The sequence below is a fragment of the Perkinsus marinus genome (genome assembly GCF_000006405.1).
Source record: "Perkinsus marinus ATCC 50983 genomic scaffold scf_1104296956488, whole genome shotgun sequence".
NCBI classification, from domain to species: Eukaryota; Perkinsozoa; order Perkinsida; family Perkinsidae; genus Perkinsus; species Perkinsus marinus.
This window is the reverse complement of record NW_003207470.1, coordinates 1-2,074: the sequence shown is the minus strand read 5'-3', so window position 1 is coordinate 2,074 and position 2,074 is coordinate 1. Positions and strand designations below refer to the sequence as shown.

General features: G+C 44.6%; 1 protein-coding gene across 1 annotated transcript; it reads right to left on the bottom strand.

Moving 5' to 3' along the window:
• Window positions 1–458: 458 nt before the first annotated feature.
• Pmar_PMAR023103 (hypothetical protein) lies at window positions 459–1,070 on the bottom strand (the record flags this gene model as incomplete). The annotated part of the gene is made up of 3 exons (XM_002775159.1): window positions 459–566; window positions 609–735; window positions 971–1,070. Coding segments are annotated over 3 exons (335 nt in total), but the record flags the coding sequence as incomplete, so codon positions are not given.
• Between the last annotated feature and the right edge of the window lie 1,004 nt (window positions 1,071–2,074).

Genomic DNA, 2,074 nt, shown 5'->3' with positions numbered 1-2,074 from the left:
TATTCCCACCTGGTCCTAGAGTCAGTCACAGCCTTACTGTACATGAGGTCAACTGCCGTCTCAATGGCCAAGTCCCCTCCTATCCTCTCATACCTAGGCAGTATGGCCAGCTATCTTCCTTGTCCACGAGCAATGGGAGGGGCCTCGCGAATCGCCACGTGTTCTTTTCGGTCAAGCTTATTCATTCATATGATATCAGTTTCAGATATAATCAGTGAATCGTCCAATAACCTATAATCTTCCCGGGGGGGAAACTAATTTCGAAATTTCCACACAGCTTGGAACTCATTTTTTGAATAGGAACATCTCCCACTGTTATCAACCTCTGGTGAAGGTTATCTCTCAAAGCTAGAGCGGCCCCTGGAGATATACGCACCCTCATTTCCTAATGAATAATTTCGAACCCTCGAATGACCACGAGTTATCACTGGCAGCCCCAAGGGGCCACACTTGCCTACAACGATCGGGACTTATCGTCGTTAGCCATCCGCCTTCTGAACGCGTTAACATTAAGGGCTCCGCTTTGGGCCCTCTCTTCTGCTGCTTGCTTCACTGAGGATTTGAACCTACCATCAGGAGGCTCACCCTGGGCGAGCAACGTGTATCACTTTTGTATATCATCCTTAGCTCTAGCTACCATGCCCTTCACAGTGGCAACTTGAATGTCTACCATGCCCCCATTGTTCTGGCCAGGAGAAGTGGCCGCTACTAGCTGCTTTATATGGGCCAGCTTACCTTAGAAAGACGTACCAGTGTCTACCTACTACTACTGCTGATAGCAGTAGTGACAGTAGTAGCCTACTTCTATCACGACTACCATTACTACTGCTCTCAAAACTACCACAACTACTACTACTACTACTACTACCACTACTACTACTACTACTGCTACTACTACTACTACTACTACTACTACTACTACTACTACTACTACTACTACTACTACTACTACTACTACTACTACTACTACCTGCCACTGCTGTTATGCTAGTCTTTACATTCTGTATCTCATCTCGTGTTTTACCAACGGTGTTCACCAGCTCATCGACATCCACCCCCCTTACTGCCATGGGAGATTCAGGAAGAAGTCACGAAATGAATAAAAAATAAAGTCTTGTGTAACTTTCATATCTTGAAATTTTGGAGGGACTTAGCGGAGCGTTGCGCCAGTGAAGTTAGTGACTTCACGGCATATGTATCATGACTGAGTCGTGATGGTATGTGGAGCTGACGAGCTCAATCGTCCTTCAGCATCGACCTTGGCCCACACTTCGGAAGTTACAAACAAAGTGATTGCCACACAGTCGCTCTACACCTTTTAAACATCTAGTTCGTTTTTGGAATTATCAATTTCGTCGGGACGCGCGAAGTTGGAGGTACGAATCCGAAACGGGAAGATCATATTCATAATTAGAACTTTCAACTTCGTCATAGAACATCCAAGTTCGTCCGAAGTCGATAGGAAGTTCAAGTTCGTGTTAATAGAACTTTCAATTTCGACTTTCGAACCTTCGAATTTGTCATAGAACTTTCAATTTCGTCGAGTACACATTTGTTAGGATTAGATAACTCAAGAAGAGTTATTAACAAGTGGTTCTTAACTAATGATCAATACAGTAATCATAAAGTAGACGCTAGGCTAGCAAGGGAGACAAGTATGACAAGAATCTAAAATTACAGGAGACACTTGTGTACAATATTTCCTCACAACCTTCAGACCTTCAATTTCGTCCCTTTTGGAAAATCGATTTCGTTGTCCGGAACTTCAATTCGTATTGTATTGATTTGTCGACAAAATTGATCGGCTACTCAAATCAATAAATTTTATTGTGTGAGGTTGAACTGAGCCCCGCGAAACGTTTCTATATAACTGGGCTAGGCGGCCAGCCATGATTTAGAACCCCAGCTACGTGATAGCAGCACGCATGCACAGCAAGTAGCGCTCGCCTGTGACCAGCATCACAGAATCCCATCTCGTGCCGTACGGACGCGCGGTCAGACAAGTTTACGGTGGTCTTATGAAAGTGGAGCAATAGTGACTGCTAATCCGGTGCTCGACTTTTGGAACAGTCGT